We start from the raw sequence: 23,012 nt of genomic DNA, 5'->3' as shown, positions 1-23,012 counted from the left end.
ATCCCTCGCACCTAGCACAGAGGCAGGTCCAGATGGACATGTAGAAAATGCTGGGCCAAACAATTGAGCCCTGAGGGGCTCAATCTGAGACCTTACAGAGACTCACTGGGCTCTCCTTTCCTGAGTCCACGCTTGTATAGGGCAGGGAAGACAGGGTGACAAGGACCTTACAGGGTATCTAGAACAAGACAGGTCCCCCCAGCCCTGCCTGCTGAGCCTACTCCCTCTTGGGATACTGCCCCACCCTACCTGTGCTGAGTGCCTCCTTCATCTTCACAGCGCAGAAGGGCTGGCTGGCCTCATCCTCAGCCTGCAGGGAGCCCAGCTCGTAGGAGTTGAAGGCGATGCGCAGGAATGGTGCCATGGTGGAGCCTAGAGCAGGGCTATAAACAGAGAGAGGGTGAAGCCGAAGTGCAGGAGAGCACAGAAGGGTGGCCAGGCAAGCATGCATGTTCCTCAGTGCCATAGGCCACTCACTCTGGCCAATGTGGTCCATAAAGTACACTAGTCCTAGTGGCTAATGTTACAAAGTGGGAGATTTGATTTTAAGTCTGGCCTTTGGCACCCCTGGTAAAATAAGAAGATGCGACACGGGAACCCACTGGACAACAGACACTGGGATGGCTGCTTCTTTGTCAATCTATCCCAGGCCAGGGCATGTCGTCACTCTTCTCTAAAATGGGCCTTTCTCTAAAATGGGGCCCCTGGGAATTACCCAGGGGTTCCCTCAGCAGCCAGTTGCTGGGCACTTACCCCAGGTGCCAGGGGGTCAGGATGTGCTGGGTTTTCATGCCTCCATGCTAGCAGCCACCCAACAAGAGGGGCAGGACAGTTCCCCTCACTTCTTCCTGCCCTGCCCCACACAGCTCTTTTAGTTCTGTTTGCTCCTAACTCTGCAGGGAGACAAGCCGGGCCTAGATAAGCACCACCCTCTTTAGAAGGAGAAACTGAAATGAAGGCTGCACCATAACCAAAAGCCGAGAGTCCACTAACTTAGTACCTGCTCTGTTCAGGAACAGGGGCTGCAGAAGCTCTGCCCACAGCCACGCTCCTGACCCTCCTGAGGTCCAGCCCCGGGGTAGTGTGTGCCTTCTGCTACCTGGAGGGCTGCCTGTACTTTCCAGCTGATTTTCTGCCCGAATGTAAAACTGTGCTTCAATGTTGAACATAACACTGAATGCACTTTGCACATGCACAGAGGTCACCTTCCATGCTGACCCTGCTTTGCTGTTCCCCAAGAGTCACTACAGGAGGTGACCCCAAGAGTCTTCTACAGTTGCTATTTGTAGAGGACACCTGTGTGCAAACCACATGCACACACTCACACTCCTGTATAAATGAGCTCCAGATCCAAGCCACACAAGGATCATCCATAACCATGGTCGAATGAATACTCCTTTGTGTTCCTGCATACACACATGCACACACTCAACCTGGAACATATGGCACACACCCTCACCCACCCACACACGCATACTCGTGCATACACCACAGCTGCCCAGCTGCTGGAAGAGCTCCCTCCACTTCTGTGTGAGGCAGCCAGAAAAGTGGCCAGGTCTGATGGAAGCTCCCAGCCCAGATGAGCTCACAGGAAACACTGACCTCAGCCTGCAGCTCAGCCCTGTGGCAAAGCCAGTCCTCTGAGGCCAGCAACCGAACAAAGAGAAGGAACCAGAGAGGGCAGACCCTACCCTGTCCCCTTGCCAGGACCTAGTTTCTACACAGGGGGGCTGACAGTAAGTGTGCAAGCTCATTCCTCCGCCCAGCCCCAAAGCCTCTGGCCTGAGCCCCAGAAGGTACCAAATACCAGGCAAGCCACCTACATTCTGTTGGTGAACAAAGAGGGCAAGCCAGCGGTGGGCCATCATGGGTTCTTCTGAGCTGCAGCATGCGTGAAGGTGTACATGGGTCTCTGTGAGTGTGACTTATGCGCCCACAGAAATGTGTGTCTCTGTGAGGTCACGGGAGCAGGTGGTGGCACATGGCAGAAGCTCAGCTGATGGAGGAATGGGCCCAGCCTTGAGTGTGTGTAGGAGTCCAAGTAGGAATCCTACACCCCCGAGCAGAAAGGATACCTTGCCCCTCACCTGTGTACCTCTCTTACAGTCCTCAATGTGCATTTGGCATCTCGTCCATCTGTCCACTAGTCTGGGGAGACAGTACTGGTTATTGAACCCATTTCTCAGGAAAATCAAATCTGAAAGAACACAGGGATCCAGCACTCTGTATGCTTGCTAGCCAGCTTCTCCTCCCTGCCATTGCACCATGGGGCTGAGCAGTGGCTTACTCTGCCCCCAGCTTGCCCAGCGGGAGCTACTCATGGGGACCCATGGCTGCATGGAAGACACGGGAGAGAGAAACCTTGGAGAATGAGGCAAGGCCTATGATCAGGCTCCCAGGCCTGCCCTTGGGCTCACTCTCAGCAGCTGCTGTTCACAGAAGCCACTGGAAGGAAAACCACAACCACAGCAGGCGTAGCCCTAGCCCTAAACCTGCACAGCCAGGCCACAGTAGCATGAGCACAAGGGATCCGTGGTCTTCGTGGGGCACCATGGGTCTACCAGCAGTAACCCTAGAACCAGATCACTTAGCTCCAGCTTCCTATGACTAAAACTAGGGCAAAGGGTTTAATCTGATGCTTCCATCCCTCGGCCCTCAACTGGACTACAAAGACCCCAAGAAGGAGATTGATCCTGTAAGCTTTCATCTGCTGTTACCACTGTGCCACCCTCTCTGGGCTATGAGTGTGCACTCTCTGTGCAGTGCAGTCAGAACCCACCTACCTACCTGACAGTGCCTGAGCAGTAGTGGAAAGGCGAGGGGTGAGGCAGCTGCACAAAAGCAAGGTGTGCCTACTATTTATAGCAGTCATGCAAATAGATGTACCCACAACCCCCAAAGGAAGGCACTGGCCCAGCCCCAGACTCTTTACAATTTTTGCAGGGTAAGAGCGGAGCAAGGGCTGGACCCCACACAGCACTCCATGGGGTCCAGCCAGGCCTTCCCCACCGTCTGTGGGCTCCTAGACTCTCTGCTCTTGCTGTTTCAGCCCACAGCAGATGCAGGCCTTTGAAGCAGAGAGCACTGGATTCAGAGTCCAGGGGTTGAGGTGTGAATCTTAGCTCCTCCATTTTTAGGGACTGTCCTTTTTTGAAGTTGACAATATACCACATTAGTCTTGTAACTGCCTCAGCTCACTCTATCCCTACCTACTCCCCAGGGGGTAAATAGTTTATGGATGAAGAACTCAAGGCTGAGAGAAGTTAAGCAACTTGCCAAGGTCATGCAGCTACTCCGCTTGAATTCAGGCAGGCCTGATGTTGTGGTTCATGTTCTTTCTACTAATGCCATGTTGGGAAGAAAAGATGAAGGGAGTGAAAGGGTAGAAATGGAGACAAATATGCCAAGAACAGCAGATACGAACAACCCCCAAAGCCAGAGAACACTGCAGTAAGGGTAAAAGAACCCTACACTTGATTAGTCTATCTACTCAGTCCAACTCCTATATTCAGGCTGCGTCCTAGGCTTACCTTTAAGGACTCCCAACCCCCTGAACTGCTATCTTCTTTTCTGAACTGACCACCTAGACTAACCTCCAGTTGCCAAAACCTGGGGAACTGGCTCAGCTCCCTACCCTGCCCTAGACCAGCAGCCTGGAGGTAAAGAGAGGCAGCGGTCAGGCTAGACCAGAACAGGCAAGTCACCTCCTCAGGGCAAATAGAAACCTGCTCCCAGCCAGCCCAGGGAAGTGGGCGAAGCCAGCCTCAAGGTGACCAGAGTGGCTGCACTGTTGGAGCTCCAGCTGGGTGGCCTCCAACTGGACAAGTGTGTAGCTACATATCCACAAGTGAGTGCCGGCAAAGGAGGCTGGGATATCAGCAAGAGGTGAAATACATTTTCTAATATTTCTAGAACATAAGTAATTTGCTTGAAACAGTTTTGTCTGAGGTAAAAAGCAAAACCCACCAAGCTCAAAGGTCTCCAAGATATAGGCTTTCAGAGACTGGCCTGCCCACCACCTCACTGTTCAGAGAGGGTAAATGAGGCTGATGTCTAGAGCAGCGGGTTCTAGGTTCCCTCTATCCTGTCCCTCTCCTATTCAGTTCTGCTGTACAGCCCAGGGTGATGCCCATAGATAGAGACGTACATGGGGCTGGAGACAGCTAGGCTGTCAAGGGACCGTGTGAGCAGGCTCAAGGAGACAGCAGCTGTAGCCCTAGAGGACAGACACCTGGGAAGCAGGGAAGCCCTCCACCATGTACCTTGCATGCAGCCCTCTCCCAACCACACTTGACCAACCTTGGACTGACCCCCCACCCCTTGCCCAAGGAAGGTCCCCTGCTGCCAAACAAAACTGGATGGTAGCTGGCAGCAAAGTGGCCTCTCCTAGGGATGTAGCCCTAGCCTGAGGAAAGGCTAAGAGCTGACTTGGGTCTGGTAGGGGCAGGACAGAGTTTGAGTGTGATCAACAAATGAACACAAGGCTGGCCTGACAGCTGGAAAAGGGCTAGAGGGCCAGCCCAACAGAATAGCCAGTCTGGGGAGGCAGGCAGGGTAACTTTGCAGCAAGGGTGAGCTCCCAGACGGCCTCCTCAGACAGAACTAGGTCAAGGAGACCACAGGGGTTTCACAACCCAGGGACTGGGCTCCGCAGGAGCTGGAGGTGGGGGAAGGAAGGGCTAGCAAGTCTATCCAAAACCCTTCCGCCAGGGCTCATGCCCTCAACTCATGTGCCTAGCCCTATCCTGAGCCAAGGGCTGGAGGTACAGTTTCAGGTCACAGCCAAGTCCCAGAGCAGGGGACTACCCACACAGCTCCTACCCAGGACCGGCACTCATCCCCAACCAGGGCGGCTCCTCCACTCCTCCCTGACCTAATGTGGACCAACCACCACCAAGGCCTCTCCTCCTCAGGCTCCCGAGAGCTCTGCTGTTCCTCACCCCTTTCCTTCCTGGGTTCTTACTCCCCAGCCAGTCTTCCCACAGGAGGGATCTCCTGGATTGTCACTGGCCTGAGACAAAGCGCAGACCTCAGCCTGGCCCTCAAGGAAACCTACACCCTGACCTGGCCTGCTTTCCAGCTCAAATCCTCCTCTGGCCACTCCGTAACTAACTCTAATGCTCCCTCACACCCACATATGCTGACTCGTTAGCCTCTCCTAAGTTCTCATATCTTTCCAAGCAGTTTGAAAGGCCAACCCTGGTGATCTTTCCCCCTTCCCCAGGAAGTCAGCTGCCTCCTTGTTGGTATCTGGAGTCATTTGTATCTGAAGAGCAGGGCTTGCTGTCTAGAGGCATCTCTGCCTCTAGCTCAATCTGCTCAGCCCTGGCTACACAGTTGACTCTCCAGGAACATTTCAAAACTCCTACTGCCAGGCCCCACCCAGCCCCCTGGAATGCAATGGGAATCAGAGATGGGGCGCAGACAGTATGAGCGTACCTTCTGGGATCACAAAGGAGGTTGTACTACCCTAAAAATGCAATGAAAGCCAGGGGTCTTCTTCCCAAGGAAAACAATCATGTGTTGACTGGATTCTGCATACAAGTGGGAAGGGGGCAGAAGGGGCAGCCAGAAGTTCCAGATCACCTCCAGCCTTCCTCTGGCTCAGCTAGTGGGTCCCATAATGACAAAACACACCGGGCTGATGAAGCTCACAGCATGGTGGGGGACGGTCACATAAATACGCTGAGACCACAGAGCAGGATAAGACCATGTCTTCATCAAACAGTGACAGCAGAGAGTGACAGGGCTGGGGTAGAATGGGGGGTGATAGGGCCTGTTGGCTGCGTGGTAGGGAGGCCTTCAATCTGAGTATCACAGCCCACCCTGCCAGAGGTCTGGAAGGCTCAGAATGGCAGGACTAGGGACCTTACGTGGGGATAGGATCTCACTTAGGGCACAGCCCACAGCAGGCACAGGCCTGGGGCTACCTAACTGTCCCTCCCTGGGATCAGCCAGAGGGAGGACTCTGAGTAACCCTGAGAGGTGAACTAAGGCCCCTTCATCGTAAGACCCAGAAAGGCAGCCCCTCCAAGGACAAGGGGTCCTCTGTGAGAAGCCAAGTGGCTGGGGAAGCTGGAGAATGTATACCTAGGGCTTTCCAAGAATAACCACACATGTGCATACTTGGCCACAGCCACCGAATCAAACACATAGGTACACACAGGGGGCTTCCCTTGCAGTTGGACATCCACACATATATTTGAAGCCATAGGCACATATGTGAGCAAATGATACTCGAGGGCACACAGAGAGAAATGCCCCCCATTTACCAGCTCTTGTGTGCAGCACACAGACCACACACAGCCATGCTGTATCTGCATGCACGTGGGATGCCATAAGCTGTAACATACAAGGCACAGGCATGCTCCAGGCAGACACGGAGACCAAGACATGTGCCTGGAAGGGCCTTCGATGCCTCAGTAGGATCTGGCAGTTCCTTTGGGGCACAATGGCTAATGAGAAAAGTAGAGGACGGGAAGGGCAGGCCAAGATAGGCCTCCCCACCGAAGGGCCAGGGCAAATTCAAAGTGGTCAGGAACGGGGTGAGCTGAACAGGTACCTCACTGGGTGCCCACTTTCCTACAGGGCCCTCAGGGGGCTGAGGTTGGCATCACAAGTGACAGTCACAGGCCTGAGGCCTGGAAGGAGGGAGGGCTCACTTTTCTGCTTCTGGGGGCAGCCAACGCATGACAAGCACAGGCTGCAGGCTCACTGGGCAGAAAAGGGAGGTTGAGCAATTTAACCAAAGCCACAAAGCAAAAGGGGCAGACCCAAGGTGGGGTGGGGATGGAAAGCTTCTGGTTTCCACCCTGGAACTACCCTTCAGGCTGCTCAGCCACAGGGTGTCCTGGTCTAGCCTGCTGCACTGGAAAGCAGATAGACCTGGCCCCGGCAGCCTGACTCCACCATCAGAGCCAAGATCAGCAGCAGCCCCTCTCAGGGCCTCAGCTGCTCTCATTTGATAATGGAGGTTCCTAAATTTTCTTCAGGTCAGATACCGGAGGACTCCAAGACAGTGCCTCCCCCACTTCCCTGACCTAGGCCCCACAGCCCACACCACACAGACACCGGATCCGACCTTGGGCCAGGCGAACGGCTGCTCTACTGCACCTGTTTACCCAACACAGCCATAGATATGATCCAAAGCTTCCTGTCTGCTGTAAAAACAGCAGCTCAGCCACCACAAGCCTGCCTCCTGGGCCTGGGCAGGAAGGGACCTTCGAGGGATAGTCACCCTAGCCTCTATCTAGGGCTCCTTTGCCATCCCCACTGAGGTCAGAGACTGCCCTCCCCAACCCACTTTGAGCCAGATGCTGTGGCACTCCTGCCACGAGGCCCCACCTGTCTCCTCAGCCTCGCCATGTGAGAGAATCCAGAAGTGCTCAGATCTGCCCACAGCTGCTGCTCCCCTCCAAGTACTCTTCATCTGCTAGGAGTGCCCACGCTCACACCATTGTCAGGCCACACACCTGGGTCAGTTCTCCTCCTCCCCACATGACCCACTACCATGTCTGCCTCTGCAGCCATCCTCAAGACCTCACTTCCTCCCATCTCCTGGCCCATTCAAGCTACCACTGCCCCAGGCTTGGCACGTGCCTGCCCACGACTCTCGCTTCTCTCTTCTGGCCCCCATAACCCTACTCCATAAACCCTCCAGATGGAGCTTTTAAGAGAAGATCTCTCACCCCTGCCTAAGCCCCCATCTTTTCTGTTGCAGCCCAGACTCTTCCACCTGCCTGTTCCACCTAGCCTACCACCCTTACCTCCCTGACCTCTTAGGTAGCTGCCCTCCCCCACTCTGATGCCACAGTCACAATGACTTCTTTCATTTCCCTAAACAGCCAAGCCTCTCCCACTGAGGACCCTCTGTGCTTTCTGTTCTGTCTTCCTGTCCCTCTCCAACCACCCCGCCCCCCGCAGTGGCTCCTTCCCACGTTCAGGTACGACATGGACCTGAATCAACCCATTATACAAATGAAGCAATGGAGGCTCAGAGTCATCCACCCCTCGCTCAAAGGTACATGGCCAGTAAATATCAAACCAGGGTCTGTCTGATGCCTGCAGAGGTCCCTGTCTACTCCCAAGCCTTTATGATGTCTTCATGTACACTCATAGCCCAGGCCCCAGCCCCTGCTAGTCTCCAGCCCTCCAGTCTCCTGAGGTGAGCATGATATACCCCCATTGTTACCACTCTTCTACACCACATGCCCAGCTCTTGATTCCAAACGGGGAAGACCAAAGCTCAGCCCAATCTTCACTGCTACCTTATGTTCCTGGGATAGGCAGGCCCCTGCCACCAGCTGCCATGTGACATGGATACAGGCATGCATGTACTTGCAGAGGGATTTCTAGCTTGCCCACTCTTCCAGTCCACAACAGTCCCAGATGTCTGTTCCTTCTCCAGTCCCTAAGCTAACCCCAGAGGTCCATAGGGTACGAAGGTTGACAAGAGGGCTCACCGCCTACCCCTCATTCCCAGCCCATTCTCCATCGCAAGGTCCTGCAGGAGGCCAGAGCAGGGAGGGAACAAGAGGATCCCTGAGGGAGCAGCAGGCGGGTGCAGAATGCCTTCCTTTCCCTTTCCTGCATCCATGTGTCATGGGATCTATTTTTTCTCTTTGAAAGGGAGTGCAGAGAGATAAGAGGGGGCTGGGTGGTTGAGGGGCCACAGCTACTCCACCTGGAGCTCATTTCTCAGAGGAGCTACTGAACCAAGCAGCTATCCTTCTCCCCTGGCATTGCTGCTGGAGGCAGAACTGAAAGGAAATGAGAGAGCCAGAGGATCCTGACTTCTCAGCCAGGCTCCACAGCTACTCTAGTCCAGTGACACCAGGCCAGTCCCCAGACCATCAGATAATAAAAGCACATTATCAGTACCACTTGCTGGTTTTTGAATGGTTACTGTGAAACAGGCACTATGTGCCTCACATGAACATGGTTTCTACTCATTAAACACTGACAGTGAGCCAAGCATGGCGCTAGCCACTTTATATACATCATATCTGAATAACTTCATTTAGCCCAATCCACCAGCCCTTTCGCAGGTAGCACAGGGTTGGGACAGGCCACAGCTGGACAGCTTGGTCAGTCCCACTGTGAAACCACTTCCTGGGCAGCGCAGAAGAAATGAGCCTCCAGAAATGCCTCAGACACATGGGCCTGTCCCCTGGGCTCTGGCCTTGAAAAGTGGAGAATACCCTGCCTGCTCCCCAAGTCCCAGCAGCCAGCAACTCTACGCACTCCATGCATAAACACTATGAGGCACAGAGGGTCGGTGTGACCCCAACTAGCCTTTGAGCACCCTGGCCCCGTGACCAAACAGCCTACTTCCTCCTCTGTGGTGGCAGCCACAAACGGCACCAAACAGCTGACCTCCTCCACACCCACGCTCCCCATTTCCAATGCCATGCTGTGGTCAGCCTGGGGTCCGGGCCAGGGGAATAGGTAGCTGCTGAACATATGGTCAGAGTCCACCTTTCAGCATGGCCCAAGTCCTTCCAACCTCCATGGTCACAGCAGCATCCTGAACATCACCATCACATGCCAGACCCAGGCTACTGGCCTGGACTGTGACCCTGAGCAGGGCTCCCTTCATAACACAGTATGAGCACAGCGTGGTATGTATGGGTAGTGGTCTAAGTGCATAGAGACAGAGGTGAGTGGCTGCACTGTCTGACTGTGTCCGTGGCGGGTGCATTCAAACGCCCATGTGCTTGTGTGCCCATGTGTGGTGTGTGTGTACGCACCGTGCATCTATATGGCATGGGTGACCAGTGCGGCCTGGCTTTTTGTATCCCTGTTGAATATGTGCATGGCCAAACCAGCCAGGCAGGCCATACTTGAAAGTTTAAAGTGGGAGGGCTCTAAGGATAGTTGAACTCCTCAGGGAACAAGGTTGGGAGGTGGGAGAGAGTGGCTCCCCTGACCTCAGGCAGCAGAAGCCCCAACCAAGGGCACTTCACTTCCACCCTACCAGGTCCATTGATAAACTGAAGACCCTGTCCTTGTTCTGCACTCAACAGAGTGCAGGCCTTGCCCTCTTCCTTCCCCAACAGCTAAACTCTGGGAACCAACTTTCTCAGGTCTACTTACAGTCACTCCCAAGACAGAGAGCAGAAAGCCAGTAGGCTGGAATGAGGGAAGTAATCAGGGATGACTTCTAGAAAGGCATTTCCCAGGTTCCAGGTGGCTTCAGCTCTCTCATACATACCCAGAACCTGGCTCACTGGGGCTTTCAACACTCAGCAAGTAAATCACAAGACTCTTTGCCCCCTCTGTCTCATCCTTCTACACCTTCCCTCTCCCCGTCTTCTCCCTCCCTTCTCTCCTCCCCCCTCCCCCCCTCTTCCTCTCTATCTCTCTGACTAGAGATAGAACCCCAGGCCTTGCTCAAGCTAAGCACATGCTCACCACTGAGCTGTACCTCCAGCCCACAGGGCCATTTTCCTTACAATGGGGAGGGGGTGAAGGAGGAAAGCTGGCCCCAAAGGGAAGGACTGCTGGCTTCATGACAGGCCTCAGACTGCAGCCTTCCCTAGCACTCTTTGGAGACATTGCCCAATTCACCTCTAAAAAGGGATTTGGAGTCTCCATTTATACTCAAAGGGGCTAGGAAAATGGGGGAAAAACTGGGGTATGCAAGAGGTCTCAGATGTGCTGGGAAGCCCGGTTCTATTCCTAGCCCAGGGACCAACCCACTGTGGGGCCCAGGTGAACCTTCGTTTCCTTCTGTAACGGTGAGGGCAGTATGAGGCAGACAAAAGAGGCCACACCTCTACCCCCAACGCTTGGCTCATAAACCACTTTCTCTCCAACTGGCCAAAATGGTGCCACCATTTTTCCACTAAATACCCCAGTCCTCTGAGCTTCAAGGCGAAAGCCTTCCCTAGACTACAGTTGGGCTCCAGACAGAAAGCCCATTCTGGTAGGGCTAATAGCTGTCTCCTCAGAGGCCCCAGTGATCATGGAAAGTACCAAGTCAAGGCCTCTGCATGCCCCCTCAAGCCTCATGAAGTCACACGGGGAAGGGGAGGAGTCCAAGGAGGAAGGTCTCCCAGCACACTATCCATCTACCCAAGAGCTCTCAGTTCTACCCGGGGCTTCCAGCTCTCACTTGTCCTTGGTCCTAGCTGAGGCTGCTCCTGCTACTTGTCAACCACCAGGAGAAGTAGGCCTGCCGCCCCCGCCTGGGTTGATTCCCAGAAGACCTGCAGGAACTGGAGAAAACAGCTGAGTAGGGAGGCACCGCCAACCAAATAGGCTCTCCCCTCAGCCAGCCTCAGCATGGCAGAGACAGGCCTAGCCAGCCTCACCTGATTCCTAGACCTTGGGCCTCTTTGGTCTTGTTTTTCTCTCCTGTGAAATGGGGTGTTAGGCCCAAATTTTCTGTGTCCCCTCCATATTAGGGACCAGAATGCTGTGTCTCTGTCCTTGGAACATTTCCAACCTGACAGAGAGGTAGCCAGCAGACACAGTAAGGAGCTGTACCTAAGCCTCCCGAAGGACAAGCTGTCTTACAGGTTTTGGAATCCTAGGGTACAATCAAGTACCAGCACTTGATGGCCTGGGGCAATTTCTCTGTGCCAATTTTTTAAAGTGGCAGGGGAATACTAGTACCCTTCTCCCCAGGAAATTCTGAGGCTCTAAAATGTGCTGTGCCAGCTCCCCAGACTCATGTTGGAAGTAACAAATGAACTGTGATGCTTTTCAGCCTTTGTTTTTTACCCTATAGTTCACATGATTCTCACATTACTGTCGTGCCCATTATTCAGCTAAAAAAAAAAAAAAAAAAACCGAACAACAACAAACACAAAACCTTTGAGGCAGAGAAAGGGAGTAATGGCAGAGGGAGCAAGGTACCCAGGGTCTCTTGGTTGAAAAGCCTGGACTTTTTCTCTGCAGGCCAAGCCAGGCTTCTAACAAAAATTCCCCCCTCCGAGCTATGATCCCCTCCCTCAGCTACTCCTATGGGGCAAAGGCATCCTCAGGCTCTATCTTTTTGTCAGTACTTTATTTCTAACTTTAATTTAAAGTCCAATTAGCTGTCCCAGCTAAATGGTTTTAGTGCCCTGTAGTCATATCTCTGAATTAACCCCTACTCTCTCCCGTGGTGCTGTCACAGAGCCTGAGGACTGGCGGTTGGGGTGGGAGGGTAGTCATCTGGGCAGAAGAGGGCTGGATCCTGGGGGCTCTGTGAATACCTTCTCCTTGCCACAAGCACCTCGTAGAGGGGATGGGAAGGAACAGCAGATCTCACTGCAGGCAGGAAATGGGACCGGGGACATCTGAGCTTTCATTAGCTTCAGTTGCCAGGAGAAGGGGCACCACATGTGTATATGTGGGGGTGGTCACCAAACAAGGGTTAGCATTTTCTTCCTTCTCAGTATGCACCAAGGCTGTGCTGAAGGACCTCTAGTCTTTACAACTTTCTCCATTCTGCAAACAAGGAAACAGTCCCTGAGAGGACTTGCTTGGGACTCTTCCTGTTGACAGATATGACAACTATTTGAGGTTTTAATCATAACACTAAAAAGCCTATGTCAAGGGTGGTGGCACACACCTATAATCCTAGCAATCTGGAGGCTGAGGCAGGAGGATTACCATGATCTTGAGGTCAGCCTGAACTACATAACAAGACTCTATCATGATCTCTTTTTGGGGGGGTGGGCAGAGGGGTACTAGGAATTTAACCCAGGGTCTCCCATTTGCTAGGGAGGCACTGTGCCACTGAGCTATATCCCCAGCCCTCAAGACCCAATCTCAAAAAACCAAAAATTACAAAAAAAAAAAAAAAAATTTTTTTTTTAAAATAACCCTAAAAAGCCAAAGACTCTACTTCAGCATTCTTCATCTCTCCAGGAGTCCTAGCGGGCCATGCATAAGTAGCGTGTATAACCGCAACTTTACAATCTCCCACACACTCATACACACTGGGGCTCTCAGTCCTTGCTGGCACTGTCACCACACACCTTGTTACCCTCCCTTCCCCGCCACTAACACCCACACCCAGCCACTCTTGGTTCCCCACAATCACAGTCACTGCCCATGTACCTACACACTTGCAGTTTCACACAGTCACACAGTGAAGCTCCTTCCGTGTCACCTCCAGCACAGTCCTACCACACACTGGAGACCTCACAGCATTCTACAGCCAGGTACAGCTACCCAGACACCTTCACATCTCACACACATACACATACACTCACACACTGACACGCCACAAAGCTGCCCTCTGCTGGCTTGTCCACCACACCTCAGCCCTGTCCCCAGCAGGAATGAGGAAACTCAAGGGACCATCCCCCCTCCTTCTGAACCAAATTTTTTCTCTTTCTTTCTTGCTTTGTGTGTGTGTGTGTGTGTGTGTGTGTGTGTACCGGGGATCAAACTCACAATCTCTCACTCACAACCTCGCACTTGGTAGGCAGGCGCTTATGCCGCTGAGCTAAATCCCCAGTCACTTCTCTTTCACAGTTACACAAAAACACCCCCTCAGCCCGGTGGGCTGGAGATCCAATAGCAGTTCCTTCAATCTAATGTATTCATAGCCAGTTGGTCACCATGATATACCCAGAGTGCAACACAGGACTCTCCAGACACAAAGCAAGTAGTCTGGAGACAGCACACCAAAACATAGGACACACACACAACCTCAGAACACATAAGACATAGGCAAGCCACAGATGTGAGAGGACACAAGTCCCACTGTGAAAACACAAGAGACAGATACACAACATATCCACAACACCAGGAGACAGTCTGTGCGTACTGGGGATGGGCAAAGAGGACCTCCTGGGCTCACAGGAAATCCTCCTACCAAGTTTAACTGAGCTACTCAGGGGAGCTCTCACCTCACCTGCAGAGAGGGAGCTGGGGAAGTAGGAGAGGTAGTGATGGGTGTTCACCTCCTCGCCCTCCAGCGCCGGCCAGCAGGACGCCCCATTTCTGCCCCCTCCTTACTTGGGTTCCCAGGAGAGTGGCATCGCTGCTGGGGAGGGAGTGCTGGGACAGACAGCAGACCCGGCCGTCGGAGAGGGGGCTCGGAGGGGCGGGGCAGGAAGGGGGATGGGAGAGACTGGGGCCACGCCCAGCGCAGAGACACAGGGGGAGAGGAGCTGAGACTGAAAGGAGCTACAGCGAGGAGGAGGCGCCGCGCGGGTCGGCCCGGCCGGGACTCAGAGACTGGAGGCGAGGCGCGGCGGGAGGCCTGGCCTGGCCTGGGCCGGATGGTGGAAGAAGAGGGGCGGCCAGCGGAGCCCGCCCGCGGCTAGGGACGCCGGCCCAAGGGGGCGGCGGGCGCGGAGCGGAGACCCGTGGCAGACGGAACGGGTCCCGGGAGGGACGCACGGGCACTCCGAGGGGCAGCAGGGCCCGACGGCGGGCCCGGGGAGATTCGGGAGGCACGGACGGCCTTTCGGAGGGGCAGGAGCGCACGGGGGCGCCGGGGCCAGAAGCGGGCGGACTGGAGGGCTTCGCCCCCACCGTCCAACAGGGGACCGCGCGGCGGGACTTTTGCTGGCTGCAGCTCAGTTTCTCATTTTCGGAAACGGGAACCGAAGCGGGGAGGGGGAAGGGAGGGCGCTGCGCCCTCGAGGCAGCCTGATCCCGAGCCCGGCTCACTCACCTCCCGGCCAGGGCCGGGCGCCCAGGGGTCGCGGCGGCCGGGGTCTGGCTCCCCGCGCGGCTCCCCTCGCGCGCGAGCCGCGGTCGGCGTGGGCCTGTCCAGGACGGGCCAGCGGCCCGGACGTGCGGCCCGGGTCTCGGCGCAGCGGCAGAACTCGGGGGTCCGCAGGGGATCGGAGCTGCGGCCACCTCCCGCTCCCGCGCCGCAGCACACGGAAGTGCGAGGGGGCGGGGCGGGGCGGGGCGACCTCACCCAGGTGCCGATTGGCCCCGCCCCCGAGGCCCGGCCCCGCCCCGCAGCTGGGGTGGGGGATCCTGGAGTCTCGGTTGCCCTCTGCGCTGGTCACTAGGTCGCTTCTCTGTTCTGCTCTCTCCGGAACTGTTCCCACACACACCCTTACAAAGGAGCGCAAACCAGCCTTGGAGGGAACCCTGTTTTACAGAGTAGGACTCTGAGGCCGGGGTGGGGGTAGGGGTAGGGATGCATCCCCACCCTAGCGCCCTAGAGGCGCTGGCGGGGGTTCCCCGGCTCCTTACACCCACGCCTGGGACTCCCCACCGGCCAGCTGGCCGGCCTAGCCTGGTCTCACTCCCTCGCTTCCTGTTGGCTGGAGCGCAGACAGGGCCAGGCTCGCTGCCCGCCGCCACTCTTGCTGGTCCCTGCCCTGCCCAGTGACATAGCTGGCAATACTCCAGGGCTAGAAGCTCTAATTGAGCTGCTGCAGCACTGTTTCTCAAGCAGTCCAAATCCCAAGCACCAACTGGAATCTAAGTGGTGTATTGCCCTACCCCCTAAAGCTCAGAAAGCAAGGCCTTTCTACTTATCCAAAGAAATCACACTTGCCAGAAGACAAGAAGAAGGGTTCTAGATCCCTGGCCTCATGCGGGAGGCCTAAGGGATGGGAGAGGGGCAGAACCCCTGAGTTGACCTGAACTGAGCCAGACAGGCCATGACTTTGGTCTTCTCAAGCCACAGACAGTGGAAAGGTAGGTAACAGGCTCAAGGGGGCTCCTGTGGGGATGGATGGGACAGAGGGAGGAGCAGGAGGGAAGAGGAGAAACTGAAAGAGTCAAGATGGGGACCTCAGGGCCTGCCACATGGACAAAATGAGGGAAGTTGGCCAGACCAGGTAGGCTATGAGACCTCCAGAGATGAAAGCCCTAGCAGGGATGTGGATCCCCAAATCCTGTTTTAAGTGTATGTTGGGGATCTGGGCTGGAAAACAAAAACCACACTTAGTCTTCCCATTGCAGAGAAAAGGACTGTGGTGCCCCACACACTGGAAGAAAGGAGCTCTCAGTCTGAAAACTGATGTCTACGTTCTCAGGCCTGTTATCAGGCCTGTTCCCAGGCCTGAACTCCCATTTGTATAAGCATTTGACATCACACTGTGCTCCTCTGGGCACACTGGACTCCCCTCTGGAAATACACTTTTCTCTTCCTAGCCAGGCCTTTGACCATTCTATTTCATGGGCCATTTCCTACCCACTTCCACATCTCTCTCTGTCAAATGCCACTCCTTGTTGGTGTCTGGGAATAATCCACAGCATTTTTCTGAGCTAAGGGGACAGATTCATTTAGCTTCCCTGGGTTTGGGTGGAGGAAAGCATATACAAGATGAGGTTCAGGTGATCTCTACCCACTAGGGATCAGGTCTCTTTTTGGGCTCCTTCTCCAGGTCTACACTAGCCAACCCAGCATCTCCCTCAACAATAGGCCTGGCCTGTGCCAGGGACCTAACAGGGAAGGCTAGCCACTTGGGAGCTACAGGTCCAGCCACCTGTTCCCACACACTGCTTTCCACCTTGGAAAAAGAAAAGGAAGATAAATGGCTATCACTGCCAGAGGCTTCCCAATTAGAGTCAGTCCTAGGTGCCAGATGTATGCAGTCTGTATAGTCCTCAAGCCCCCGGGAGGTGAGGGATATTAGTGCCTTTCTTTTTTTTTTTTTTTTTTTTTTTTTTGTGATGAACAAGCTGAGACTAAAAGTGAAGGCACTTGCCTAAGAGTGCACACCTAGTAAATAACAGAGAGGAGGATTCAAACTAAGGTCTGCCTGTCTCTTAAACCCATGCATCAGAGATCTTCAGTCTCAGCACAACTGGTCTTTTGGGCAGATAATTCTCTGTTGTGGGGACTGCTCTGTGCACTGCACAATCCTTGGCCTCTACTACAAGTCAATAGCAATTCCCTTTCCCCTTGCAATTTAAGACAGACAAAAAATGTCTTTTAAATATTGGCAAATGTCCCACAAGGAAGAAAATTACCCCTTGAAAAACCACTGCTTTTAGAGTGGGTAAGTATTGTAGGAACAAGGTTAACATTTTCCTTGTCTTTAGGATTACATGGACTTATGAGGTCAGGGCCTTTGAGTGCACACTGGCGTCAGCCAGGCCTTCTCCTCCAGAGACTCCAAGGGAAGCCTGATGTACTCAGAGAGGCAGAGGGACTAAGGCTGTCCTGGCCAGCTCTGGTAAGGGCAGAAGAGGGATGTGTATGGGTTTTGCTCCAGAAATGCACCCTGGGTCCTAGGGCCCCTGAGGAATAGGTTTGTGTAGGATTCAGGGGCCAAATCCTAGCCTAACTGCAGTTGTCACATCCTAGAGCTAACTGGGTACCATGAGCTGGCCTCTGTGCCTCCATAACCAACCTAATCCAGGACCTGCTGAAGGCCAGGAGCAAACTTTGTGTCACATGCTAATTGTATGGGCCTGAGCAAATGACCACATCTCTTTCAGTCTGAGTGCTCCCCTACAAAAGCAGATGAATAAAGGTTACATGAGGTGATATATTTAGAGTCTCAGCCAGAGTAGACACCTGGTGGGTACTTGTCTACATTGGCCAGGGTTCCAGGTATAGTTGTTGTGCCAGGTCATAGGCTTTGAGCCTTGAAAAAGCCCTGGGGATATAGCTCAACAGCACAGCACCTGCCTGACAAGTACAAGGTCCTGAGTTTAATTCCTGATACAAAAAAAAAAAAAAAAAAAAAAAGTCCTTGATGGCCTCTTATGACATGGAGTATGAATCCTCAGACAGGTTGAGCTCCTAGCTTCCCAGAAGCAACACTTTGTTTTCCTGGTAGTTCAAGTTTACAGCCAGGGAAACAGGAGATAGAAACAGCCAGCTTCTACCCAAGGTTGTTCCTCTACAGATTTCCTGGAGAATTTGTCCAGAGGAGAATAAATTGACCCTTGTTTCAGCCAAAAGCCAAATATGGTAGGGGTCTGAAACACTCCACTGGAAATCCAGGGCTCAACAGCAACCTGGAAAAGGCCTGGGCCACCATCTGCCCCAGAGGCCAACCAAGCTGAAGGCAAGACAAGGTCCCCCATTTAATCTCTGCTAACAGTTGGTGCTTGTCCTGGACACTCTGCCTCTTGCTTTGTCTGTTTCCACCTCTCTGTCACCATTTTTTTTTTTAATTGGCTCATGGCTAACACCATTCTTATCTCCTCCAGAGCTTTGGCTATCAGGATCAACTCCATCAGACCCAGAGCCCTAGCCTGGTCACAGGAGAGTGGGCTCTCGTTTCCAGTGTAGGAGATGCAGGTCAGCATAGCTGGTGCACCTGGGCAGCCCCTGGAAACAGCAGAGCCTGGCAGATCTTGCTGGAGGCTGTATGGGAGGAGGCCCATGCCACAGAGCACTGGTACAGCAGTTCCAGCCTGGAGCACCAAGGGAGGGGCAGGTAGCAACAGGATCAGAAAGAAGTGGCCTTGTAGGCAGTGCCACATGGCAGGGCAGAGCCAGGCCAGGGGGCTGAAGGGACCAGGTACTGCCTGGCTCTGCCCGACGTGTGACTTTACTGTACCTGGGCTTCCTCTTCTGTGGCACATAGCTGGAACTAAAAACCACTTGGTTGCTGAGGACAGACAGCACTAGCTGAGATGCTTCATGTTGGTGCCATCTGACAAGAAGTTGGCCAGGCTGACCTAGTCCTCTCCAGCTCTCTCAACAAATTGTTATAGAGTAAAATTTGAGAAATACCTACGGAGAGAGAAGGGAAGGTGCTTCCAAGGAAAAGGGCAGGGCACCATCTTTCCTGGAGGTCTCATGGGCAGGTATGCAGCCCTAAATTGCCCTAGCCCCGCACAGCGCCTGGCACCCTCAATCTCTTTTAGAGGCTCCTCTGTCCCCATATCTAGAGGGTTCAATGTCACCTGTGCCGTACACACTCTTCCCTCCCTTCTCACCCATATTTCTGCCTCCTTGCAGCGATGCAATGTAAACCCCTTCATAGGGACCGCCTGAGACCCCGCCCTCGGGATGTCTTTCTGGGTGGGGGTGGAGGCCACGTGATGCAGGCCAAGCTATAAATATGTGGGTCTGTGCCGGTTGGGCAGACACCTGGCAGCTGGAGAGGTGCTGCTCAGTCATCCTGGAGCGTTCTTGCCCTCCTTGTGCTTCCAGGTTACTGTCTTGGTCCAGCAAAGTCAGGGAAGACTTGAGCATGCCCATTTCATGCATGCACTACCGAGGTCCTGGCTATGAGAGTCATCCATGGCACTGCAGCCTGCTCGCCAGCTGGGAAACTGAGAAGACTGGGAAGACGGGGCTGGATGTGGAATGAGAGATAGGCAATAAACCTAGAAAAGACACATTGATTGTTATGATAAGAACTATAATATTTGTTAAATAAGGAAGATAGTGGAAAGAAGGGTTTACAGAAGACATTGGAAATCCCCCAGAAATGCAAAGATTATTTCATCTCCCCGGATAGACCTACCTTCCCCATTCTCACTACATGTTAGAAATTGTTCTTGCAGCACAGTCAGGCAGACTTTCTGAAGGAGGTGGCTATGGAGCCCACAGAGACTGAGCAGAGCAGCTTGGAGCCCAGGACCACTTAATCCTTGCGTTTGGAACTGGGAAGGGGAGATCCAAGGTCCCTGACACAGACTTTGCCCAGTCTGCCAACATCTCTTGGCAGGGCTGTGCGCAGGGGCAGTGGGCTGTGCCAGAGAAGTGGTAGGGCCAGTTAAACCAGCAGAACCTGAGTGCAGTACCATGCAGCCAGCCACCTCGCCCCAAGTCCTCCGAGATGTGAGAGGTCCAGGGCCACAAGGACATTTGTGCTAAGCCACCCTGCCGGCTGCCTGCTGCCATCAAGGCTTGCCCTTTGCTCAAGCTGTTCTTTGCCCCTGAAATGCCTTTCATCAAACTCTTAGCACCTAAACTCACCAAACAAATTCCTGCAGGGAACCTGTGCTTCCCAGGAGCTCCAGCTCCCACTGTGCAGGGTTCTCTAAAGTATGACTTGCAGATAGTGCCTCAGACTGAGAACAGCTAGCATGCAGCCTCTATGCTGACTGGAATGTGCCTGAAGCAAGTGCCAACTGCCTGTGCCTCAGCTTCCCCACCTGTAAAATCCCTACCCCCTGGGTTGCCCTAAGGCTAGAGGAACATGCTGGGCACATAGGACACTAGTCTCCATTCTCTCCTGACAGCGAGCTCCACTAATGGTTAGCAGCTTTGGCAGGCAGAGGCAGAGGTTGCCAGGGAAGGACTCTCCTCAAGGAGGAAGTTTGCCCTCAGGGTGCTGCCCACATCACCACCTTCACATGTCTGGGCTCTGCCTCTGCCCACATGCTTCTGTGGGCACAGGCTATGGCTACTGTGGCCATGGTGCCTAGGCAAATGGCCAGAGTGCTGGGCTGGCCAAAAAGGAGAAATGGTTTGCCTTAGGGCCAGAAATACAGCCAGTTCCCAGGCCAGCCCCTCTGGGCCTGTAGGTGCAAGGCAATCAGCCAGGAAAGTATGGGGTAGGGAGGAGGCTATAATATCTGCATAAGGGTTAGAACTTGGATCAAAGGCTTGGGGCTCAGGTGGGCCCATGTAGAGTTGGGTCTTAGCCAACTTGTGACATCCTGCCATGGAAGCTTCCCCAGAATGGGCTCTGGAACTGAGGCCCTGGCTGCAGGTACCAGACCAAAGATCACAGGAGTCTTCAGGCACAGAGGAAATCTAAGATCTGTTTTGGGACATTGTGAAAAAGGTAAACTAGCCTTTTAACTTGTCCTCAGGTTTCAGATCAAGCATGCCTGAGGAGTTCATGCTGATGTCTGCCTTAGCTCCCTGATGGTGACAGATGGCCCTGCTGGTCTCTCATCTGAGTACAAGATGGCCACCCTGTGTGTGGGTTGCTCCTTTCTCTGGGACGCAACTCTGGAGGCTGTGAGAGTGAGGAGGGAACCTAAAGGCAGCATCTATGGGTTTGAGCTGTGGGCTGTAGCAGTTGCAATGGAAGGGTGCTACAAAGCCTGACTTTAGGTTCCTGAGGGTGCAGCAAGGTACCAGCTGGAGTGTACGCCTGACAGGGTGGCAGGTACTTGCAAGGCAGAGAGCAGCAGAAGTGATCTGTCATTCCAGTTCCTGAAGCCCCCACCTTTCATACCACTCACACCAAGCCACTAAAATCCAGAAGAGGAGGCCGCAAGGAAGCTTCCCCTGGGGCTATCAAGAAGGCAGACAGCTGTCCAGCCACCGCCAGGGAGAGGGGGAGGGCTGAGTGAGGTTCACCGCTTAGCTGCAGCACAAAGGAAGTCTAAGGAAACCTTACCTCGGGGCTGGGGATTTAGCTCAGCGACATAAGTGCCTGCCCTGCAAGTAGGCAGTCATGAGTTCGATCCCTGGTACAGATAAAAACGAAAAAGACAAAAAAAAAAAAAAAAAAAAAAAGAAACCTTACCTCAGGTAGAAGTCTTCCTCTGAGACAGGTAGGTTGTTCCAGTCCCAGGCTGGTTCCCGAAAGCCCTTCCTGGGCAGCCTCTGCCCCAGCCCATGTTCAACCTCACCCCCTACAGTGGTCCCTGCCTCAGTCAGGCTCCAGCTCATTGTGAAAGCTTGTATGGATCTCTGTCGCCTTGCTGCCTTGCCCTCCTCACCCTGAGTTTTCCATTCATTCATTTGACTCCATTGCTGCCCTGCTGGCCTCAGCTGCCAGAGTCTCTTGTCTGACCCTATACAGCTCCCTCCAGGCAGCATACCACTTCCCCACTCCTTACAGTTCTTTATTGTCAGGTCTGCCATGCTATCCTCAAGTGTCAAAAACTGCTCCCTCCCCAACCTTGAGGCTGACCATGAATCTCTCAGGATAAAGGCCAGAGGCTGGTAGTGGCACCAGCCCTGGCCTTCCCTCCCCTGCCAGCCTCTGAGCTCCATCTAGAGGAGCTCCCTGCAGTCCCTGGAAGATGGTACTCTGCAGTGCTTTCCCTCTGGGGCTTTGAGACTGATTGATACATCATGCCTAGATAATATCTCCCTTGTCTTCTAGTGAGTCCTAGCTTATCCAAGAAGGTATGCCCTCCATCCCACCGACAGTCCAAGGGCTCCTCACTTCCTCTGCCTCCTCACCTGTCCCTGTCCAGCCATAAGGCTCCAGCCTAATGCTCTACCTCAGCCTAGGTCTCTGAGGAATCAAGAACACTGAGGACCAGGAAGAAGTGAGGACAGAGGATGACCCGGGGATCTTGGGATGCTTTCGACAGCTCTTCCTGCTCTGAATGTCTTGCTGGGAACTGGTACCACTGACAGTCCCCTAAGTTGCCTCACCTTGGGTTTCCTGGACTGTCAGCTCTTCCTCTGTCTGGGCCCCTGACTATGTCCATCTCTGAAGGAAACTTAGCAGTTGAGGGATAGGCCCTGCTCCCTGGGCCTTGTCTGATGGGGGTCCAGGTGGATGTTGGTTGAAGCTTCTAGGAGAAGGGCCAACCAGTGACACTCCTGTTGAATTGGGGAGAACCTGAAGACATTTAATGAGTGTGTGTGTTGGGGAAGTAGGTTGTGGCAGAATCGAGGACCCATGTGGACATGCAAGCAGAGATGCCAGGCAAGGGATCACCAGGCTGGACTTTGCCCTGCCATGCTCTGACTTGCTGCAGGATCCTGGGAGGTCCCTGTCCCACTAGGCCTCCATGGCTCTGCTACACAAGGGAAGTGAGTAACAACAGATAGTAGATTATCACAAGGATGATCCTGGCTGCCCCTAGGGACAGGCTGAGCAGTTAAGAACAGCCTTGAGTTTGATGCTCTAGGCAACCTGTAAAATAAGAGCAGCCTCCATTTATAAATGAGGCTCACAGAGGTGAACTCAAGGCTCTCTGCAGTTCAGGTGCCAGGGCTAGGCCCTCAGTCTGTGAGAGGCTACACTTCCAGGCTTTCAGAAAGAATGCCTTGTGGCTTCAGAGTCAGGCGGCGCCTAGGCTGTAGACCTTCTTCCTGGCTCAGCCCTCACCAGCTGTGTGACCTCAGACAGGAAGCTCAGCTTCCCTGAAAGATGATGAGAGGATAAAGAGTGGTCATGAGGACTAAATGAGAGAATGAGGAGAAAGAAGGTTACTGCCTTGTCATGCCACAGCTACCTCTTTCCAGTCGACATCCGAGGGTCTGA

The 23,012-nt window shown here is 53.9% G+C and overlaps 2 protein-coding genes across 5 annotated transcripts in view; one reads left to right on the top strand and one right to left on the bottom strand.

Annotated features, from left to right (window-relative positions):
• Nucleotides 1-14,757, bottom strand: part of Prkcd (protein kinase C delta) — a 27,014-nt gene extending 12,257 nt beyond the window's left edge. For 2 of the 4 annotated variants that reach the window (XM_063257255.1, XM_003479970.5), the window contains exons 1-2: nt 14,624-14,757; nt 250-383 (exon numbers count right to left, since the gene is read on the bottom strand). In XM_063257255.1, coding sequence (XP_063113325.1) covers nt 250-364 — 115 coding nt within the window. In that variant the 5' untranslated portion in view covers nt 365-383; nt 14,624-14,757. Of the gene's footprint in view, nt 1-249; nt 384-13,850; nt 14,033-14,623 lie in introns of those variants that run through there. The other 2 variants (XM_063257256.1, XM_063257257.1) reach the window with 2 other exon arrangements.
• Nucleotides 13,561-23,012, top strand: LOC134477766 (collagen alpha-1(I) chain-like). The gene is made up of 3 exons (XM_063256857.1): nt 13,561-13,602; nt 14,128-15,609; nt 19,034-23,012. Exons 1-2 carry the CDS (start codon nt 13,561-13,563, stop codon nt 15,076-15,078), a joined length of 993 nt encoding a protein of 330 aa, XP_063112927.1. The 3' UTR covers nt 15,079-15,609; nt 19,034-23,012.

This window comes from Cavia porcellus, unplaced genomic scaffold (assembly GCF_034190915.1).
Source record: "Cavia porcellus strain 051 isolate PalLab524CR breed Dunkin Hartley unplaced genomic scaffold, mCavPor4.1 scaffold_10, whole genome shotgun sequence".
NCBI classification, from domain to species: domain Eukaryota; kingdom Metazoa; phylum Chordata; class Mammalia; order Rodentia; family Caviidae; genus Cavia; species Cavia porcellus.
The sequence above is the reverse complement of the archived record's forward strand: the minus strand, read 5'-3'. Positions and strand labels throughout refer to the sequence as shown.

What these genes read in the sequence shown, in the direction of transcription:
- LOC134477766 (XM_063256857.1), top strand. Translation starts at nt 13,561, where the DNA reads ATGATATACCCAGAGTGCAACACAGGACTCTCCAGACACAAA. An exon ending in CAGGACTCTCCAGACACAAA is followed by an intron (nt 13,603 to 14,127) that starts GCAAGTAGTCTG and finishes TGAGACTGAAAG; the next exon opens with GAGCTACAGCGAGGAGGAGG.